We start from the raw sequence: 20,925 nt of genomic DNA on the forward strand, positions 1-20,925 counted from the left end.
AGTACTATTACAGATCTGATAATTAAACTAATGATAGCTTTGGCAAGGTACATGATACCACGTAAATGGAAAACAAAAACACCAATAAATAAGATATCATGGATTAAGGAAATTGAAGAAATAAGAGGTATAGAAGAAATAATAGCAAAAAAGAGAGGTAAAATTAGTAAACATTGTAAATTATGGGAACAATGGTGTGAATTCCTAAAGAATGAAGGATAACAACTAAGAAGGGGGTGATATTTTCCTTTTTTTCTCTCTTTTTTGTTTCTCTTTATTATTATTTCTATTATGCATATGTATATGCTTATGTATATATACAAACTTACTTTCTGAGTCGAATATGATTATGTAATGTATTGTTTTATTTTGTATTTTATTTTTTGTTCTAAAAAACTGAATAAACAAATTAAATATAAAAATAAATGACATTTTATGTACTCAACTTATTGCACCAGCCTAACGTTTCAGCTTGTCAATAGCAGCAATGATCCAGGACTTCAAACTTGACACAGGGGGTCACCATCTTGGAAAGTGTCTGTGACACTCACATGCTCAGTGGGCTCTGAGCAGCTGTTAGGGGTCATCGCAAATTATCAAGCGGAAAATGAGGTTGGCCTATAATATAAGCTGCTGCTACAGGGCTGATTATTAAATGCTGATGCTAATTGCACTGGTTTCTATTTTGAGCACTGAAAATGATTCATTTACTGCACCCCTAGTAATAGGGCTGCTGTGCTTGACCTCCAACCAGAAGTCATAAAACTGGTAAAATCTAACCTCTTGCTCTAACAGTACTTAGCTTCTGGGTTTCTAACACTGCTGCTACAGTACAACAGAACTGAAAGAGTATGGCAGGGACAATGTAACCTGGGAATGGATAAATGTATTTTATTGAGTTGTTCCTTTTACTCTGTAGCATCAAATCTAAAATCCCATGACTTTCTTATACCCAGGGGCGTAACTATAGAGGAAGCAGACCCTGCGGCTGCAGGGGGGCCCAGGAGGTATAGGGGCCCCATGAGGCCCTAATTCATATACAATTTCAATAAATATTGGAGAAACAAGTCAACCTCTAAACATTTTGGGGGCCTGAAAAATAATTTGCTGTGGGGCCCAGTAATATCTAGTTACGCCACTGCTTATACCAGTGGGACATCTGGGAGTCTGAATAATGTGATATAATTGGATTTAATGAAAAACCTTAACCACATCCCTGACTGGGAGGTAACAAAAAGAGGTAACCAACCTTCTCCCACTGTCGTATTAACCCTGACATGTCCAGGCTGCTGCTTGTAGCTTGTCCAGTGGTTAAATCATCTAGCGGTAATTCTGCTTGACATTGGTACAGATTAGCAAGTGACCTCCTTCTGAAAGGGATTGGAATCTCAGTAACACTGCTACACATTCAGCACTGGCATATTCATCAGCAGTGTACTGGGTCTCAGACCTTGTGTCTGAATGATTCTTCCAGTTGAAAAGTCAACCTGGATCATAATCTCATCTTCAATAGGGTTTCCAAAGACTTTCACAGATGATGAGGTAGGCACAATTATTCAAATATGTATATATATATATATATATATATAGCTCTACACATGCTTTATGGTATGGAGTCTACTACTGTATTAATATTCTAATTATACTATAAATGTAAGACATTTAGTTGTAAAGAACTTTCGAGCTGTATTTTCTAAGCAGGTGCTATGCAATCCTAGCAATATTATAACATAAAGGTAGGGATATAGAACTATTTGTATTTGTTCATAATACAGGATAAATCCTGTATTTCATCCCACATTTTCTATCAAAATATATTACAGTAACCCTCAGCGGTGCTAAAGTGGTCAAAACTCTTTCATTTTAATCCTTTTTTCAATTGGGTTTTTGTTCCAAATGATGTACAGCCACATCATAATTATAATCACATTTTTGCAGATTAAACATTCATTCATTAATTGTGCAGAGATGTTCATATATATATATAATATATATATATATATATATACACATTAGGCAAGTTGTTTTTACTTACTGTATTTGAACTTTCTGCTGCAATGTGTCTGGACTGTCCCACTAGTTCTAACAAAATGATGTGGCAGGAACTGGTCATACACAGATTATTTGCTGCAAAAGTGTTTTATTCTTTATGTTTTTATTAACACCGTTTACAGCAAATTATCTGTGTATGACTAGTTCTTGACACTTCATTTTGTTAAAACGAGTTGAACAGTCCTTCCTCCACTTCCGTTCCAATGAAGCCTTATAGTCCAACAAAACAATGAGGCAAGAACTGGTCATACAAAGATAATTTGCTACAAAAGCTTATGTTTTTATTAACACGGTTTGCAGGAAATTATCTGTGTATGACAAATTTTTGCCAGATCATTTTTTTTGTTCTATAAGGCTTCATTGGACTGAAGTGGCGGTTTTGGTCTTCTATTTACTGAATCCTTATTCCTCCATTTTATTAAGACTATTTCTCCCATGTTGCGACAGAGATTCTACAATTCATGGTGTTCAAAAGTGTAGCAGAAACTTAAATTTTTTTAAAAAAAATTAACTATTCACCAACTATAATATTGTTCTCACAGCCCTGCACCCAGCCAAGGTGCATCTAGATGGAAGACTGTCTAAATGAAACCAGGGAAAATAGCATCCCAGTAGCTGAGGTTCAAGGTAAGTGCATGCTTTATATTAGCCACAAACAAATGGTTAAAGTACACAATTTAGGCATTATGTGTACATAACAGTGTTTGGACTTCACAAACATTAATTTAATTTAACGTTTGATATAATTTTTATTATGATTCCATTAATTTTCATTAGATTTTTTCTGTATCATGTTATTTATACATAGAGTAGAGGGAAAGCTCTGATCCAAGGGTGGTGCCAAATGTTAGGGCACCTCTGAAGGATTGTAATGACTTACCTGATACTAAGACAGGAGGAAGGAAGAGCATCATCACTTGCTCGCAAGTGCCCGAGCCAGTGCAGTTTTCTGCTAGTTAGAGCACTGGCCCGGGGCACTTCCTTCCTCATGTCTTTGTAAGGGAGTACATTAGCATCTGGCATTTCACTGAAAGATCCATTTGTTTGGCCAAATTATCAAACAGATTTTTTTTTTTTGAACACCACTTCAGAATTATCCAATTGGCTGGCTATCTCAGTGAACTGATGAGGCCCATACAAAGCCTAATCGGATACACTCTTTTTCCAGTGGGACAAGTTGGTAGCCAATGTCATCAGATTTCTTCATTTCATTTACAGGACCAGAGTGAGTGCAATTTTACACAATCACATCTCTCTCTCTCTCTCTCTCTCTCTCTCTCTCTCTCTCTCTCTCTCTCTCTCTCTCTCTCTCTCTCTCTCTCTCTCTCTCTCTCTCTCTCTCTCTCTCTCTCTCTCTCTCTCTCTCTCTCTCTCTCTCTCTCTCATACATACAGATATACATACATACATTTAAAAAATCTTATTTTTTAAAGCGAAAGATCAAGTAGATAAAGTAACCAGTGTTAGCATTCAGAAACATGAATTATACTTATTTTACTGTTTTTGATGACACCATTAAAAATAAATATAGCGCAGTAGCAGGGATTTCATCAAAATAATTTGGTTGAATAACATTTAAGAATCTAAGAATCTAAGAATGGAGCACAGAGGTTTCATCACACCACTTCTCCCACCCAAAATTCATTCCTGTTATCCTTACTGAATATATTTGGATGTTTTTCAAAATCCCACAAACTAATACCAAATAATTATTCTCTTGATTTTTTTTTCAAATCCTACTAAATCCACAAGAGTACTTAGATGTTCCGCAATTCCACCCACCCCCCCACTTCCAGCTTAAGAAACCAAAGAGTAATCAGCAATCTAATTTTATTTGCTATGGGGAGTCTTTGGAGGATGAAGCGATATTTAACTCTGTGGATGCATCCCAGGAAAACAAGATTGTATGCTTATGCAGTTAAAATATACTTTACAGGAAATGGTTGTTTAAAGTTGCTTGAAAATAAATCTTCATGTTTTATATTTATAATATATGTAGAGCAGCCACTGAAAAGTTGCTTATAATAGGTTCATGTATAACTTAATAAAAGTGTATGTAAAGGTACACCTTCATTTTCATATTAAACTAGTGGAAGTGCAGTTCCATGTTGTCCACTGCCCTGATAGAAATGGCTACAGGGGTCACTGATCAACACTGTTTTCCACTTTAGACAATCTAGTATAGTGTATCACAGCAGAATGAGATTATTCATGGCAGCCAATACATAGGCCAATGATCATCTATTGCAAAAGCCACAGGTAGAATTGACTGACCTGGTCATTGTCTGTGACGTTGGCAGGAATGTGAAACTTATGGCTCGGAGTGGCCTATTTAAAGGATGCTGGGGTTGATAGTTCAGCAAAAGCTGGAGTGCTACACAGTGCAGATCCCTGGCAATCATTGTTTAATTCCCTTTTCATTAATATAATTCCCAAAGTGTGTTTGATTAAAAGCTTGACATCTTGATACTGAGCATCAGGTCTGATCCAGATACACCAAGCAAGTGAGATCATGGCAGTGGTTTTAATCAAGCAGAGTGGAGATTTAAGGGATCACTAAACAAAGTATTTGGGGTGGCACAGCTGGCTGTGTGTGAGGAGAGCAGAGGGATAATGCAGGTCAGTAGAAAGACCATAGGCAGACGTGTGTGGGCACTCTGGTCAGGAATAGTAAGGATTATCCTGGCGACACATAAAATAAACTGAGCTGTACAACAAAGAGATATGCAGTGATTCTGAAATGAAGATAGGAAATGCTTCTTATGTATTGTAACCACAAACATGTCATTACATAACTACTGTTGCAGTGTATTGTAGTAACAGAAAAAGATAGTGTCCCAAGGCCCAAGACGCAAATTTTGCCAAATATATCTAATTTTTCAGTTATTCAATCAACTATTTATGTACTCGGGGACATGGATTTAATTACAAAGTACAGATTAATGATTATGGATCTTTTCTAGATTGCAAAACATTTTTCTTGGGTTTGCCAATGGCCAAAAGATGCTCTAACACATCTCAATTGTGACCAGCCGTCCCATATTTTGTCACTGGGAATCCCTTGAAAAGATTTTCACATGATTCTCACTTAAAAAAGTAAGTTTTTCGGTGATAAATGTCTGACAATCCCCTTTGCTGGTATTCAAGCATAGGGGGGAAATATGCTGTAAAACACACACAAAATACAGCTATGCGTTCACAGGCCTAAGAGCAATCTATTAAATATTTAAAGGGCTGTGGTCTCAGCTCTGACTGAACAGACATCTCATTATTTTATGTTTATTTGATCCTCACTGCACTTGCACATTTTGGACACAACCTGCAACAAAGCAAATCACAAGTAGCTTTTGCATGTAGGAATAAACCACTTGAAAACTAGACAGTTAAATGTATTCCATTAAATAAACCATGTAACTAATACAAATAAAACTATTAACTTATTTTGACAACACGTGTCATCTCAAAATATAAATATAAAATTGCCTATTTTCCTATGAATGCATATTAATCACCACTTACATGCATACCATATTGTTTGATGAACCCATTTGTGATTTACAGGTTGTGCAATTCTGAAATAAATATTTTCACTTCATTTCATAATTTTAGAAAAAACAGGCACTGCAAGAAAGATTCTACACTGCCTAATCCATAATATTGTAGTCTAGAGACAAAAAAAAAAACCCAGTGACAAAACATGTTCATCTTCTTTTCTGGGGTCATTTTTATTTCACTTGAGCGCTTTTTAGTCCAAGTCCAACCTTTGGCCAGGCCCCCCAAGCTCATGAAAGGAGTACAGAGTACAGAACAACACTGTAAAATATATTGGTGTATTAGTAAATTATTTATATTTTTTATTAAAGGGATACTGTCATGGGAAAACATGCAGAATTCTGCACTGAAATCCATTTCTCAAAAGAGCAAACAGATTTTTTTATATTCAATTTTGAAATCTGACATGGGGCTAGACATATTGTCAATTTCCCAGCTGCCCCAAGTCATGTGACTTGTGCTCTGATAAACTTCAATCACTCTTTACTGCTGTACTGCAAGTTGGAGTGATATCACCCCCCTATATTTCCCCCCCAGCAGCCAAACAAAAGAACAATGGGAAGGTAACCAGAAACACAAGATAACAGTTGCCTGGTAGATCTCAGAACAACACTCAATAGTAAAATCCCATGTCTCACTGAGACACATTCAGTTACATTGAGAAGGAAAAACAGCAGCCTGCCAGAAAGCATTTCTCTCCTAAAGTGCAGGCACAAGTCACATGACCAGGGGCAGCTGGGAAATTGACAAAATGTCTAGCCCCGTGTCAGATTTCAAAATTGAATATAAAAAAATCTGTTTGTTCTTTTGAGAAATGGATTTCAGTGCAAAATTCTGCTGGAGCAGCACTATTAACTGATGTGTTTTGAAAAAAAAACATGTTTTTCCATGACAGTATCCCTTTAACATCTATTTATAATGCACCTATTGTACAATAAATGGGTTAAAACATGTTTTGAATGTAATCTGTATTACATGCAAAGAAAAAACCAACCAGTAAACTTTAAGGGGCATATTTATCAAGGGTCGAATTTTGAGCTTATGGGCGTTTCTAAAACTCCCATCAACTCCTATCAACTCGAAACTCAATAAAAAACGACCAATTGAAATGTATTAAAAAAAAAATTCTTTTTATATTTAGGTGAATAGGATCGACCTGCAAACTCGAACTGAATTCAATCTAATTCGATCCAAGGTTGTAGGAAGTCCCCCATAGGCTAAAACGACGATTCGGCAGGTTTTAGATGGCTAATAGTCAAATTCAAATTCATAAAGAGACAGTTTATGATAAATTTCAACTCAAATCAAATTTGGACTATTACCTAGTCGAATTACACTAAAATAAAATCGAAATTCATATTTAACAGTTCAAAATTTCAATTCAACCCTTGATAAATCTGCTCCTAAGAATATCAAATAAATATTAATCTTAGGATAGCAAATAAATATTAATCTTAAATGTCAGCCAAACTGAAGTTGGGGCTGAGGCTTCCATGCCATGCAATGGCTCCAAGCCACCCCCCCCAAAGGGCAGACCCACATTTTGTGAGCCACTGGGTAAGGGGCAAAGAACAGGCAAGGTTTGCACCTATATTTTGCACTTTGCACTCTTTCCCAACAATAACAAATAAACCCTCATATCTTTAACTGTAAAACAGATTTAAGTCCCTTTTGGAAACTGACACAGAAGACAAGAGTGAATTATAGATAAAAAAAACTATTTATACAAAACAGTTTTTTTGTATCCTATCTGCAACCTAATCTTAGCTTTTCATGAGCTTCAGGCCTCATTTGCAGAGGATTACAGTTTATCATAATCTGAGCCCTAAACCTGTTCCCTTTCTGTTTAGATTATTATGCACTATGTACAGAGTGTACAGACGGATGTTCTGTGTTGATGACGAATCTCTCTCCAGTAAGAGACGGCTGAAAAGATTATATATATTTTCTTAACAAAAATATACTGTAAATATTATCTATGACCGCTATCTAATTAGTGGCTACAAATAACTAGCTATGCCAGTACAAAATAGGAAGCCAATGCAAATAATTTTGTATTTGTCAGGTAGTTTTTTGAGAGGTCGAACAAAATAGCCACAACAGAAAAGTTACAGAGTGGGTAAACAAACCAAAATGCACACTGGAAAAGAACAATGGGCCTGACAACACTCTCCCTATGGATTGAACCATACTCTCTCACTGTAACCCTTGTGCTGGCAACTGTCCATTATAGGGGATATCTACAGTACCTGTATTTTTTTTTAACAGCTTTATGGCTTTCCAGTCCAGGAACCTACCTGTAAAGTATGGTATCCCAAATCAAGAACAAACCCCAAGGTCCTGGCCTCAGCTCACGCTTCCGCCTATAGCAGCCAAACTTTGGCTTCGGGAAGAGCCCTCGGCTACTCAGATGCTGCCAGGTCTTAAAGGAACAGTTCAGTGTGAAAATAAAAACTGGGTAAATAGATAGGCTCGACAAAATATATAATGTTTCTAATATGGTTCGTGACAAAAATGTAATGAATAAAGGCTGGAGTGACTGGATGTGTAACATAATAGCCAGAACACTACTTCCTGCTTTTCAGCTCTATAACTCTGAGCTAGTCAGCGATTTGAAGGGGGGCCACATGGTACATATCTGTTCAGTGAGTTTGCAATTGATCCTCAGCATGAAGCTCAGATTCAAAAGCAAAAGATATGACCCATATGGCCTCCCCTCAAGCCCCTCATTGGTTACTGCCTGGTTACCAGGGTAACCAGTCAGTGGAAACCAAGAGAGCTGAAAAGCAGGAAGTAGTGTTCTGGCTATTATGTTAGACATCCAGTCAGATCAGCCTTTATACATTACATATTTGCCTAACTAATTATATTAGAAACATTTTTTATTTTGCACAGCCTATCTATTTACCCAGTTTTTATTTTTACACTGAACAGTTCCTTTAAAGTGAGAAGACCATGGAGAAAGTCCTGGGCAGACAAGCGAACCGTAACTTATACAGGAGGACGGGGTGGGACTGGGGGGCCCGGGGGCCCACCGGGGCTGCTGTCCAGGGCCCCCCTGCAGACCCTGGCTCCCACTGCTGTAGAGCCCATGTAGCCCCCCCTGATTTTCCGACGCTCCACCGATCCGCCGTTCCAAATTGCGTGTGCACTTCTGCACAGGTTCGCATGAGCACTGTGTTCTATGCTGGTCGCAGCAGGAAGGAACGTGAAAAAGGCCCTGCATACAGCCTGGCTGATGCGACCTGTTAGAATGCCTGCGCACAGCGCAAACTGTTTCTTTAGGGCCAGCAGATTGGGGGAGGGGTCTGGGTCGGCGGGGGCCCATGAGGGCCTGGGCCCACCGGGTATTTTCCGGTGTCCCGCCGGCCCAGTCCAACACTGCAGGAGGAGCTGGGACCAGCAGTCGTGGAACCGGCTGTGACGGTATCAACCAGTGCAGTACAAAATCAGGAGCCAGGGGCATAGTCAGGATAAACAGGATCAAAACCAATCGGTAACACGGTACAAAGTCAGGCAAGAGTCAGTTCAGGCAGCAATACAGCAAGGTCAAAAACAGGCAAAGGTCAGGAATATAATCAGACAAGCAACACACACAGGAACTATCAAGAAATAGACCTACATTGGGCAATGTGTCAGTGCAGTGTAGGGGGTTTTATAGCCAGCTTAATGGCTTAAGGTGGCCATAGACTCCAAGATCTGCTCGTTTGGCGACATCGCCAAACGAGCGGATCTTTCCCCGATATGCCACTAAACTGCATGGCTATATCGGGGGTAATTCGAACGTTCGGCCGTATGGCCGAACGATCGAATTACGATGCGCCAAGCGGCTCCGGCGGGTCAGTCGGGTAAAAATCCAACCTTCCCGATCGATATCGTAGCCAGATATCGATCGGGAAGACCCGTCGGAAGCCCCCATACACGGGCAGATAAGCTGTCAAATCGGTCCAAACGACCGATATCGGCAGCTTTATCTGCCCGTGTATGGCCACCTTTACACAGATCACCTGTGACCAGATTGACAACAGGTAAGTCAAATTTTTGACTTTATATCCCCTTTACTGTTTCCAACTCCAGCTGCAGGAACAAAGATCATGAAACCAGATTTAAACAGATAAACTGGGATTCTATTTGGAGGATTATTTTGCTGCAGCCACTGGTTCTGCAGAGTTGAAGAAAGTTTGTATTAAAAAGTATAACAACTAAAAAATCCACATTAGATTACATGACAGCACAGGACCAAGTGCAGTCTGCCTATTCTGATTATTAATCAGTCTTGCTGTATCGGCTTCTGACAGATATTATTTAACTTGTGCTATTTTGATAATTTATGACCTAAGCAGCCCATACCACACTGAGCATGTGCACAGTCTTGGTCTTGCAAAGATGTTTAACAAAGTTACAAGATGGTCACCCCCTGTGGCCAGCTTTGAAAGCGTAAATCATTTGTTTGATTAGGCTTGTGGTGCAGTAAATTCATGATTATGTTTAGTATACAAAATACAGCATTTCTAGCCTTATTCTATTTTAGACTGTACTTCTCCTTTAATTTGAAAATTATTTTCAGCATAAATTAACTGAAAGTTGATGAGTATAAAGATGCTCTGTTGATTTCTGTTTATGTTAGAATCCAACAGCAGCAGACACATGTGCTTGACTGACCTGGCAAGGTTATCTTCTGATCCACAATGGTTCTGCCTGTTCCAAGCAGCAGTAGCATGCACTTGCAGCAGGACAATAGTTCTTGTGTACAGAATAACATCAATGACAACAGGTTAAATGTGGATGACCCTCGCGTAAGAAGAAATTCCATCCCACCAGCAAGGACTCCCACGGCCAAGCATATGCTTGCATATCTACCACGACCCCCTACAGACACCAGCAGATATGGAACCTTTCCTCAAAAGGTAAAATGTTTTTTAATGTTAAAACTACTCACTAAATTAATGGTTAATCTATTACTGGAAACATGAACCTAATAGCAGAGATGTATTCAGTTAATTGATGAAAGATATCACTATAACTTTTTCCTCATATCTAACAGAATAAGAATGCCATACAAAGATTCACTGTACTGTTGCGTTATCTTCGTTATCTCACTACATTAAGGGGGTTATTTAATAAAATCCAAATTTCTCGCTATTTCCTTAAAACCACTTCGACCAAACTTCCGTCCATGTTTTTACCGTATTTATCAATAAATTAACTCAAAAAAAATTTGGTACAAGAAAATTGTGAAAAAAATCTAAATCGTATGATTTTTTGGGGGATTTGATGCCCGAAAAACGTAGATTTTTTTTCAGATTTTCGCCAAAAATTATTGTACTAAATCCAGGGTAGGATATCTTTCAATTGTAAATGGGACATCTGCCACTGACTTCTACATGACCTCAGCAGGTTCAAGATGGAGAATTTTTATTAGGACTTTTAGCAGACTTGCGGGGGAATGTAATATAAGTCGGTACCGGAAAAACTATTCGCAATGCAAAAAGGTATGCCTTTGAGCAAAAAATTTTGCTTTGCGCGAATTTAATATAGCTTTTGCGAACCCGGAAAGTATTTAGCTACCACTTCCGACCGTTTGTGAATTTTATAGTTTGCGCTATTTTGCAGTAAATGTAATAAAACTTCTTACTGAAAAAGTCGTTATGTCCAAAAGATTACGACACCTTCAAGCACTTCTTAAGAGTGCGCAATTAAAATTTGAAATGCGCAATGCAATGACAGTTTAAGGAACAATACAAAATATCAAGGCTTGATAAAGCTATCACTGCGAAACGCGCGTCGGCGTTTGGAATCCTTTTAACTTAAAATTTTAGAATAATTTCGGTCTTTGGGAAACGGAATAGAAGGGGTGGGAAGGAAATCTACTTCTACCTAGTGCTCGGGTATCTCTCTCTTCTCTGCTACTAAAGCTCACAAGAGCCCGTGGATTTGTGGTTTTTTAGGGTTACTTAGTCTCTCCTCAGAATAGGATTTAGATTAACAAACAAGACCACAGTCCCGGATACTCTGCCTCCTTATCTTTGTGGTGTCCCAGGGATAGAAAATAATTCAGGTAGCAGCTTTTGGGACAACTCCACCCCCTGCATTTTTCCATTTCTTGCTTAAAACCTTTTAACCTGAGCATTCTGTGTGTTTTTAACAATTATTTATCCCATCAATTGTGGTCCTCTTTATATCAACTACACTATTTATTATCTATTTATTATTAATTACTTGGCACTGTCTAGCACTTTATAATCAATTAATTTGGAAGCAATTATGAATTTATGGTAATTGCCATCTTATAATAATCTAATCAGCACTTAATTCCTTGGTCGAATTGATTGTGGGTGAAAACATAAGGTACCTGATAATACACTGTATCATAAGGCTATTAATTTGTGCGAAGTATTAATTGTATCAAGTATTTATTAACCTTTAAGTTAAAGTATAATCAATAGAATAAATTTTTATAGCACTTGCACTTTAATGTAATCTTATTTTGTTAAAACCAAGCACATCATTAATTTTATTGGTTAGTGATTGCCCTCAGCAATCACAAAATACTTAATAGGTAGTTTAACATTTGAGGAACTGCTGTACGAGTGGGAGGCAATTGGGGTTCTTTTTCTCTTTTTTATAGTTTAAGGAACAATATTAGAGCTACAGTATTTGCAAAAAATGAATTTGTTATAAATATCAGTATCCTGGATTTATATAGCGCCAACATATCCTGCAGTGCTTTACTCGGATTATGCATAATTCACCTCAGTACTTGATCCAATGATCTCAGGTTTCCAGTCAAAGACAGACACTATTGTCTATTATGTAAGGGAGAACATGACCAATTACTCTAAATTGTATAGTTTAATTTTTGCCTGTGTTTCATCTTTTCCAGCCTGAAACTATGGTCGTTTCAACAACTTCCTGTGATGATTATCATCAAAAAACAGATATTAAAACAGAACATAATGGTCCAAAAAAAGGAAGCATAATCTCAAGCTTTATCCCACTTTCTGCCAATAGTATTAAGGAATCTCGTCAAAGGAGATCTATTACTGTGGATCCTACCAACTCAACTGCTGCCACACAGCCTGTAAAACATAGACCTAGTGTAACTATAAACACAGAAGACTTACCACGCTACCAACGAGCTGCAAAGCAAGAAATGCCAATACAGGAGGTCAGCAACAAGTGGCACCCTAAACATGCCCTCAGTGTTCCAAATATTCCCATGCGCAGTAAGAATCCTACTCGTAGTGTTGTATCAGCTCCGGTCACTACAAAATCTCACAGGATGCGTTGTAAACTTATGTATGATGACCGACAGCTCTTCAACCTCACCAACCGACAGGCACGTCAGAGATATGTGACTAAGGATGGAAAATGCAGGGTAAACCTTGGACGTATTGATGAAAAAAAGAGATTTTTATCAGATATTTTTACCACTATTGTGGATTTAAAATTTCGCTGCTTCATCTTTGTTTTTATGTTGTGTTACATTGTCACTTGGGTTGCGTTTGGAGTCATATATTTTGTTGATGCCCTACTTAGAGATGATGTGAACCATATTGGGGACCCTAAATGGAAGCCTTGTATTGACAATGTAGACAATTTTCTTTCTGCCTTACTTTTCTCTGTGGAAACTCAAAGAACAATTGGCTATGGATCAAGGATGGTATCAGCAGATTGTCCTGAGGGTGTTATACTGATTATGGCCCAATCAATACTAGGGTCTATGATTGATGCGCTTATGGTAGGATGTATGTTTGTCAAGATTTCTCGTCCAAAAAAACGGGCAGAAACGTTGATTTTCAGTAAGAAGTGTGTGGTGTCCCACAGGGATGAAAAGTTGTGCTTAATGTTCAGGATTGGAGATCTAAGAGACAGTCACATGGTAGATGCAAAGATAAGGGCAAAACTGATAAAATCCCGTCAGACAAAGGAAGGGGAATTTATACCCTTGGAACAATCAGAGATCAACTTAGGTTATGATACTGGAGAGGACCGGCTTTTCCTTGTAGAGCCTCAGATCATCTGTCATTTCATCAATGACCATAGTCCTTTTTGGGAAATGACTGCTGAGTCATTGAAAAGAGAGGAATTTGAAATCATTGTAATACTGGAGGGTATTGTTGAAGCCACAGGTAAGATGTTATATTCTCTGACATCAACTTGACAACTCTTTATACTAACTCTGATATATGAGTCAGTAAAACCCCTTTAATTATTTGTTTGACACAGTTATGCAAAGTTTGAGGCTTTTTAAAGAAATGTGTTAGTCTTTTAAAATTACTTGATTGGGTTTTCTGTTTTACTTGATATCTACTTTAAATATTCATCCAAATGTTTTCATTTCTCAGTACCTTTTGACCATTGTTACAGGTAGAATAAATAACCCCTTACAAGACCAATGTGCCTACTGTATATGTATGTAACAGTAATGTAGGGCTAACTAGGACTTTGTACAGTAAAATTGTTTAATGTTTGTTTATATCTTGTTAAGCAATGTCTTTGAGTTAGGAAAACACATTTTGCAATTTGTGCTTCTCTCTCCCAAGATTATTCTGAATCTATTTGCAGAATATACAAATACAGGCAATGGAGTTCCATGCCATTGTCTGTGACTGCAGTTTCGTATAATGCGCTGTGTGCTAAACAGCATCCACTGCCTACAAGTTTCAAGTTACTTTGCACAATTTTTTACCATTCCATGAACACCTTTATCCTAATGGTACCATGCTCATGGTAAACCCGTCTCTAAATCATGAAAGAACTGCATCGCCTCCAGAATACATATTTCTGAGGATACTATAAGGGTATATGCGCAACCTGTTACAGTATTTGAAGAGCACAAACACTAAACTCAGTTTCACTCAATAGTAGTGATGGGCGAATTTATTCGCCAGGCGCGAATTTGCGGCGAATTTGCGCGTTTCGCCGCCAGCGAATAAATTCGCGAAACGCCCGCGAAAATTCGCGGCAAAAATTCGCCGGCTTCAAAAAAAATTTTCGAAAAAATGGACGCCGGCGCCAAAAACGGGCGCCGGCGTAAAAAACGGGCTCCGGCGTCGGAAAAACAGGCGCCGGCGTCAAAAACGAGACGCCGGCGCTGTTTCGCGAATTTTTCGCCATTTCGCGAAATTCGCAAATTTTTCGGCGAAGCGAAACGGCGCAAATTCGCCCATCACTACTCAATAGTTAATTTTAGAACTATTTTATTAATGCAGGTTTGTATAATTGATCTAGCCATGGTTGTCTTTTTACTCTAATGTTTTATTTCAAGCTATGTTGAGCTTGTGTGTTCTTTCTTTTGTAACACGTGCTTCTTTTTTCATAAACTGTGGAGCACAACTGCAGTTACCATGTGATTAGGGCTGCCATCTGGGGGGGGCACAGTCAGTTCTCGATAAACCTGAATCAGGATAACTGCTGAACAGAACATGGTTGTGTCCTGGATATCAGCATGCGGGCAGTACCAAACCAAATTGCAAATGTGACCTAAAATTATTGTAGTAGTGTTTGCTCAATAAAAGCTATAGCTGTTCCACTTAAGCACACACTGAATCCTAGTTGAGTCGCTAGTAGCAAATAATTGGAAAAATTTAATTTTTGGGCTTTAATGGAGAAAAAAAAATTACTGGGCTGGTGCTTTTGTTAGCAGAAAAATGCACTGGCCTGGCCTGTAGAAGCTGATATACCACGATCTTCTTCCTCTTCTGTCTTCTTTCCTCTATGTATAGGCAGGCACATGCACAGTAGAGTGAAAAAGGAGGCTTTTTTTCCCTAAGTTTGGCTTTCACTTTACTGCCCATGTGCCTGTCTGGACCAGAACAAAGGGAAGGTGGAAGAAGCAGAAAAAGATGGTGGACTAACATTTTGGCACCCAGTTTAAATTTTGTTCTCCTTTAAACACTTTCCTGTTAGAAACATTTTCTGATATCTGTATTCCCATATTTGATATTTAGCTTTAGTAAGAACTCTATGCCATTATTATTGGTGATAACAAATGCAGGGTTTATTGTTGCTGATTAACTGAGTGAAGGGCTTTGTATTCCAACTCATGCCTTGGATCGGAATTTATATAAACATTTTAATCAACCTGTTGGTGTATGTTTTACATAATTCTGCTGAAGCATTAGTACATTGTAGATACTGCTCACACACTTCTTACACAATGATACATAAACAATTTCTCTGCATTGTTGTGTGAATAAGCACTAATAACACCATATTTTATAAATGGGTGTTTACATTTTCGTCAATTTGTTTACATTTTTGTCTAATATTACATTCTTTAAAAGGTTAAACTCTACACCTCCTTCCATTTACCTTCCACTGTCCCCCTCTAAGCTCCCTTCTTGCAGCCTCTACTCTTTTTAGAAGTCTGCTTGTCTGCTGACCTGCACTACTTCCCCTTTAATTTCCTAGTGATGTAAAGTCCTGGTTTCATTTTCCTATTATACCCGAGTATAAGCCGCGGTACCTAATTTAACCTGCGAAAACTGGGAAAACTTATTGACTCGAGTATAAGCCTAGACACAACTACAGCCCTGTCTCCCAGCAGCGCACATTCCGCCAAACGACCCCCCCAGCGATCAACCGGACTTCTTTGCAAAGTTGATGGTGACAGAGAATTGCCAAATGGATTACTGTGTGCATTGTCCCACTGTCCCACTACCATGTGCAGAGGGTGCTGTGTGATATTGCAGTCACTGTTAATCTTTCATATAACCAACAGAGGGTGCTGTGTGATATTGCCATCACTGTTAATCCTTCATATAACCAACAGAGGGCACTGTGTGATATTGCAGTCACTGTTATTCTTTCATATAGCCAACAGAGGGCGCTGTGTGATATTGCAGTCACTGTTATTCATTCAGATAACCAACAGAGGGCACACTGTTATTCTTTCATATAACCAACAGAGGGTGCTGTGTGATATTGCAGTCACGGTTATTCTTTTATATAACCAGCAGATGGTGCTGTGTGATATTGCAGTCACGGTTATTCTTTCATATAACCAACAGAGGGCGCTGTGTAATATTGCAGTCTCTCCCCAAGCGAACTGTTGGTATAGGAATGATTAAAAGTGACTGCAATCTCAGCTACTGCTCACTGACTTGAGTATAAGCCGAGGTAGACTTTTTTAGAACATTTTGGATGCTGAAAAACTCGGCTTATACTCGAGTATATACAGTACCTTGCTACACTATTGAGATTAGTGTTTGACGCCAACCTTATTTGTGGGGCACACTTGGAAACAAAATACTTTTTCATGTTTTACAGATCTGAATTCGAGAGATCGTGTTTTTTAATAAATTTGTACACATTCCAGTTTGGTGAGGTTTCCAAATTTTTTTCAATTTGAAAAAACGTGACAATATTCAAATTTGATTGTTTTAAATAAATCTGCCTCTTTGGGTGATGGCCTTCTGTAATATGGAGCTTTGTGGATATTGGTTTAGGGATAAGGGATCCCATATCTGTAATTTAAATAATAGGTGAGAGCAGCTGGGTGCCTTCATCATTGGTGGGACAGTGGAACTTCCTAGAGCCCGCCCCCCATTATATCATCATCTGTGATGTTGACTAGGGGAGCAGGGCGGATCCGGTTCAGTTCTGGGTGTGATTTATTATAGCTAGCGTAATGATCAATATAATAGTATTGCCAAGGTGATCCAACCAATTGATTGTGTATTCATAAACAGAGGGCAGTTATTTGCGGTCACAGAATGAACCTTTTAAAATTGTATGTTTAAAGTTTTCATATCTAGTTTAAATAAAAATGAAATGTAAATTTTTTTAAATTAGCATCATTTCACCTGAAAATGGCAATATACAGTATATAATACAGTACATGCTGAACACTTTTTTACAAAAATTCCAGTCAATATATGGAATGTCTGCTTCATTTTCTATACCAAATCCACTAGAGATTGCATTTGTTTAAGTAGTCGGATAAAAATAATCCAGATAAAGCCAAATCAATTTCTCATTTCCTTAATTTCACTAAATTTAATCCTGGGAACGTGCTGCAGGATTATGACAATTTGCACTTAGTGTTTCCTAAATTAAGATAATTGATATATACACGGTAAAACCCTATTTTACATACCCAGATATAAAATTTTCCTAATATTGACACTGTTTTTCGCTGTACCATACAGGGAAGCAGCATTCCAACCCCCTTCCCCCCAGTTTTTATGGTTTCCCAGAATTTATGTTGTTTTCACGCAACCCTCCCCCCGGGAAATGTAAACTCAGGGTTCTCCTGTATTGTTATTATGTTTAGTAAACACTATGCATTTATTAGCGGATTTATTACACAGCCAGAATGGTACCATTTTTACCCTTGTAGCATTCATTCCACTAGTAGCAATGACAGCAATGTAGAGGCCCACACAGAGGCCCAAACAACCCCCACCAGCCCACTAAATACTGACTTTCTATAGCACCTTATAGCAGCCCCTCTGGCATTTGCCAGAGCCCACAGATTGCCAGTCCAGGTCTGGTGGGCAGTCTTCTGCTATTTCAGTCTCTACATCTCCAACGTTGTTTCCTTATGATTCTATCCAAGAAGCAAGTATACTGTAGTTCTCTCTCGAAAAAAATATGGTTTCACAGCTGGAACCATCAGGAAGCAAACTTTTACCAGCATCAACCTTGCTAAGCAGCCTGTCATTGGAATAGCTGCATTTATAAAGGAAGACACAATTGTTCAGAGACCATAGAGACCATTGGTGATAAAGGTGGTAAGATGATCTAAACTTATTACACTCAGGCTGACCGAGCTGCACTATTTAATGGACCCTATAGATGCCATGGGGTCCTGTTGTACTTTTGCTTGCAGAATTCTGAATTGCTCAGTGCTTTCAGTGTTGTTGATTATTGTTTTTAGGAGCTACTAAACATAGCTACATGATAAAACTAGCCCATGTAACTAAAGGCTAAGGGGCTGATTTACTTAAGGGCGAAGTGGCTAGTGACTTTTCATCAGGTTGCTACCCGCAGGGACATCGACAATTCACTGGTGGGCGCAGGTGCCAATTCGCTAGCAAAACAGACTGGCGCTAGCGGTTATTGGCACTCTATCGCCAGGCGACTTTTTTTTACTGAACTTTACAAACTATACTTCTTAGGTCACATGAGCCAATTAACAGACAGAGTGTGTGTGTCTGTTAATTGGCTCATGTGACCTAAGAATTATACCTGCATACATATTCTTCGGCACACCACTTACTTTTCCTTTTTTCTTTAGGGTGCATTCAACTCCTCCAGCTACTTCCAAGCCTGGTTTTCATACAACAATTCCCATAGGGAGGAAGCACACCAAACATATGATTTTGCCTTTTAGGACATTTATTCAGCAGTGTTGGCACCTAAGAATTATAGTTTGTCTCAAAAAAAAATCTAAATTCTACCAACATTTTAATTGTCATCTCAGCAGTATACAAATACACAGTGTGACAAAAACACTGAGAACCACTGCTATATATTACAACTGAAGTCTAAGGGGCAGATTTATCAAGGGTCGAATAGCAAATTTTCGAGTGTCAAAATTCACACATGCAAATTTTAATCCCTGCTTTGAAACGTATATTAAAATGTGAGATTTATCACAACTCGATCACAGAAACAGTCCTAATTTTAATATTCACCACCTAAAACCTGCCAAGTTCAATTACAAGTCAATGGCAGAGGTCAGTTGAGCCATTTGGAGATGTTTATAGCTTTCCTTACATTCAAGTTTTTTTTCGAAAGAAAAACTTGATTCGTACAAAACAAATAAGAATTGAATATGATTAGAATTTTTGGGTCGGAAACCATTCAATCAAATATTAAACATTCATTGTTTTCTTAAATTGCCTCTGAGTCGAATTGTGAGTAATGAATGAATGAATTAGAAATTCGACCTTTGATAAATGGTCCTGCCCATTTAAGAACATGTATATTAGAGTGAATAATATATCATATGCATTATAGACTCTGTTATGATGAAACATAATTAGATTACAATATCTTGACTTGTCCACCAAATGTTTGCAATAAAGAGCTAGCAATTAAAAATCTTAGAGGAAATATTTACATTTCTTTTAATAACATGCAATGTTTTTTGGTGCAGGTATGACATGCCAAGCTAAGACCTCATACACAGAGGATGAGATACTGTGGGGGCACCGGTTTGAGCCTTGCATGACTCTGGAAAAAGGAGCTTTTCGTGTGGACTATTCACACTTTGATAAAACTTTTGATGTACAGACACCTTGGAGCAGTGCAAAGGAGATGCATGAAGTCAAGGAAATGGAACAGAATGATAGGTCCACTCTGAGCTTTGACTGGGACAACATGCTTCAGACCTTTCTTCCTGATGACTCGAACACAGGTTCTGTGGATTTTATTCCACATAATCAGGACAAGAATTATATTGCTGAAGAGGATTGTAAGGAGTCAAAGAGCAATGACCTTGATATCTAATAGAATAACTGTTTAATTGCAAATTTTAAAAGAATAAATTAGCGAGATCTGACTGCTTGTGGAAATGACATGTTTTTATACTGCCTGCTCTTCAGACTACCTAATGTGTAAAATGTCTTGTACTTTGTTATATTATTACATTTGTATCACAAGGAAAAACATAATAAATCATTCAAAATATACTATACAAACTAAGTTGATGCTGTATATATATACATATATATCTGTACTTTCTTTATAGTGCTGACATATTCCTCAAAGTTTTACATTGATTATACTATCTGTGTGTGTGTCTGTGTGTATAGATTCTATCCAACTGACAGTATGAATATTTTTGCATCCCAGATTGCATATACAGTGGAAACCCCATTTTACGTTTTTCAGGGGCCCAGAAAAAAATGGTGTAAAATCTGGGAAAATGTAAAATCAGCGAAATGTTTTATGCATTATATATATTGGTGGGACCACAAAACAAGGAGGGGCAGATTTATCAAAGGTCGAGGTGAATTTTCGAATTCAAAAAATTCCAAATTAGATTTTTTTTAAATTTTTGCCTGAAAACCATTAAATCTTCAGATTATTGCACGGAACCTAGCGTAGATCAAGATATCTTCGGGACTACTCTCATTGACTTATATACAACCTTGGCAGGTCTGAGATGCCTGATTTTTGGATTCAGACTTTTTATTTAGTATAATAAATCCAGAAAAATTCAAGTTTTGTTTCCACTATTCCACTATTATATAGTTTTTATAGTAAAAAAATACTTGAATTTTTCGAGTTTTTGCCATTTGTACTTTAAAAAATAACCCCCTTAGTGTCCGGGTAGAAATATTGATTTGCCCCCCCCCAGTGTTA

At 38.0% G+C, this 20,925-nt stretch overlaps 1 protein-coding gene across 1 annotated transcript; it reads left to right on the forward strand.

Moving 5' to 3' along the window:
* The first annotated feature begins 1,420 nt into the window (after window positions 1-1,420).
* On the forward strand, window positions 1,421-20,253 carry LOC108697239 (G protein-activated inward rectifier potassium channel 4). The gene is made up of 5 exons (XM_018227151.2): window positions 1,421-1,542; window positions 2,595-2,679; window positions 10,232-10,511; window positions 12,488-13,736; window positions 19,715-20,253. The coding sequence occupies exons 3-5, from the start codon at window positions 10,293-10,295 to the stop codon at window positions 20,065-20,067; spliced, it is 1,821 nt and encodes a 606-aa protein (XP_018082640.2). The 5' UTR covers window positions 1,421-1,542; window positions 2,595-2,679; window positions 10,232-10,292; the 3' UTR covers window positions 20,068-20,253.
* The last annotated feature ends 672 nt before the right edge of the window (window positions 20,254-20,925 follow it).

This window comes from Xenopus laevis, chromosome 7S (assembly GCF_017654675.1).
Source record: "Xenopus laevis strain J_2021 chromosome 7S, Xenopus_laevis_v10.1, whole genome shotgun sequence".
NCBI lineage: Eukaryota > Metazoa > Chordata > Amphibia > Anura > Pipidae > Xenopus > Xenopus laevis.

What these genes read in the sequence shown, in the direction of transcription:
- LOC108697239 (XM_018227151.2), top strand. Translation starts at nt 10,293, where the DNA reads ATGGTTCTGCCTGTTCCAAGCAGCAGTAGCATGCACTTGCAGCAGGAC. An exon ending in ATGGAACCTTTCCTCAAAAG is followed by an intron (nt 10,512 to 12,487) that starts GTAAAATGTTTT and finishes CATCTTTTCCAG; the next exon opens with CCTGAAACTATGGTCGTTTC. An exon ending in GGGTATTGTTGAAGCCACAG is followed by an intron (nt 13,737 to 19,714) that starts GTAAGATGTTAT and finishes TTTTTGGTGCAG; the next exon opens with GTATGACATGCCAAGCTAAG.